A 966-nucleotide genomic window follows, 5' to 3' on the forward strand; every position below is an offset into this window, starting at 1 on the left:
ACTGATGCATCTCTTGAAGGCATAGGTGCAATATTAAAGCAAACACAAAGTGATGGAAAAGAAAAACCGGTAGCTTATTTCTCAAAGAAACTTAATGAGACACAAAAGAGGAAGAAAGCGATATATCTTGAATGCTTAGCTATAAGGGAAGCAATAAGATACTGGCAACACTGATTGATAGGAAGACACTTCAAAATATACTCTGACCACATACTACTAGAGAATATGAACATCATAGCACGAACAGACGAAGAATTAGGTGATCTCACACACTACCTATTGCAATACGACTTTAAAATTATATACGTCCCGAAGAAAGATAATGCAGAAGCGGACTGCTTAAGTAGAAACCCCGTGCTAGATGCAGATATAGAAGAAAATGAAGACATGTTAAAAACGGTAAATTGTATTGAGATTGATGAAATAAAATTAGATCAGATAAATAATGCGTTATTACAGAACAAGAAAGAAAAACTAATAGAAAAAAATGGAATATATTATAGGAAAATAAGGAAGAAAGAGAAAATAATATTATCAGAGAAATTCAGTATTGAATTCATTAAGAAAATGCACAAAGAATGGGGCCACACAGTGATGATACAAACGAAAATAAAAATAAGCCCGTATTATACTGCTAAAAATTCAGAGGAAAATATAAAAAAAATATGCAGAGAATGTGATATATGCGTTAAAAAWAAATCAAGGGGACAAGGTAAATTTGGATTGATGTCACAATTAGGACCAGCGACTAAAGCCTTCGAAATTGTGTCCATAGATACAATAGGGGGATTTAGAGGCACTCGATCAACAAAAAAATACATACATTTACTTGTCGACCATTTCACAAGATATGCATTTATTTTAACATCGAAGACCCAGAATGCTAATGACTTTATAAAACTAGTCGAAAGTGTGCTACAAATAGATAAGATCGAAACAATACTAACAGACCAATACCCCGGTTTA

General features: G+C 33.0%; 1 protein-coding gene across 1 annotated transcript in view; it reads left to right on the forward strand.

Moving 5' to 3' along the window:
• Nucleotides 1-202: 202 nt before the first annotated feature.
• Nucleotides 203-966, forward strand: part of LOC106792582 — a gene marked incomplete in the record, with an annotated part of 1,787 nt that continues 1,023 nt past the window's right edge. Inside the window, 1 exon segment of the mRNA XM_014759052.1 lies at nucleotides 203-966. Coding sequence (XP_014614538.1) covers nucleotides 226-966 — 741 coding nt within the window.

This window comes from Polistes canadensis, unplaced genomic scaffold (genome assembly GCF_001313835.1).
Source record: "Polistes canadensis isolate GaletaPanama2010 unplaced genomic scaffold, ASM131383v1 scaffold_478, whole genome shotgun sequence".
In the NCBI taxonomy this organism is placed as follows: Eukaryota; Metazoa; Arthropoda; class Insecta; order Hymenoptera; family Vespidae; genus Polistes; species Polistes canadensis.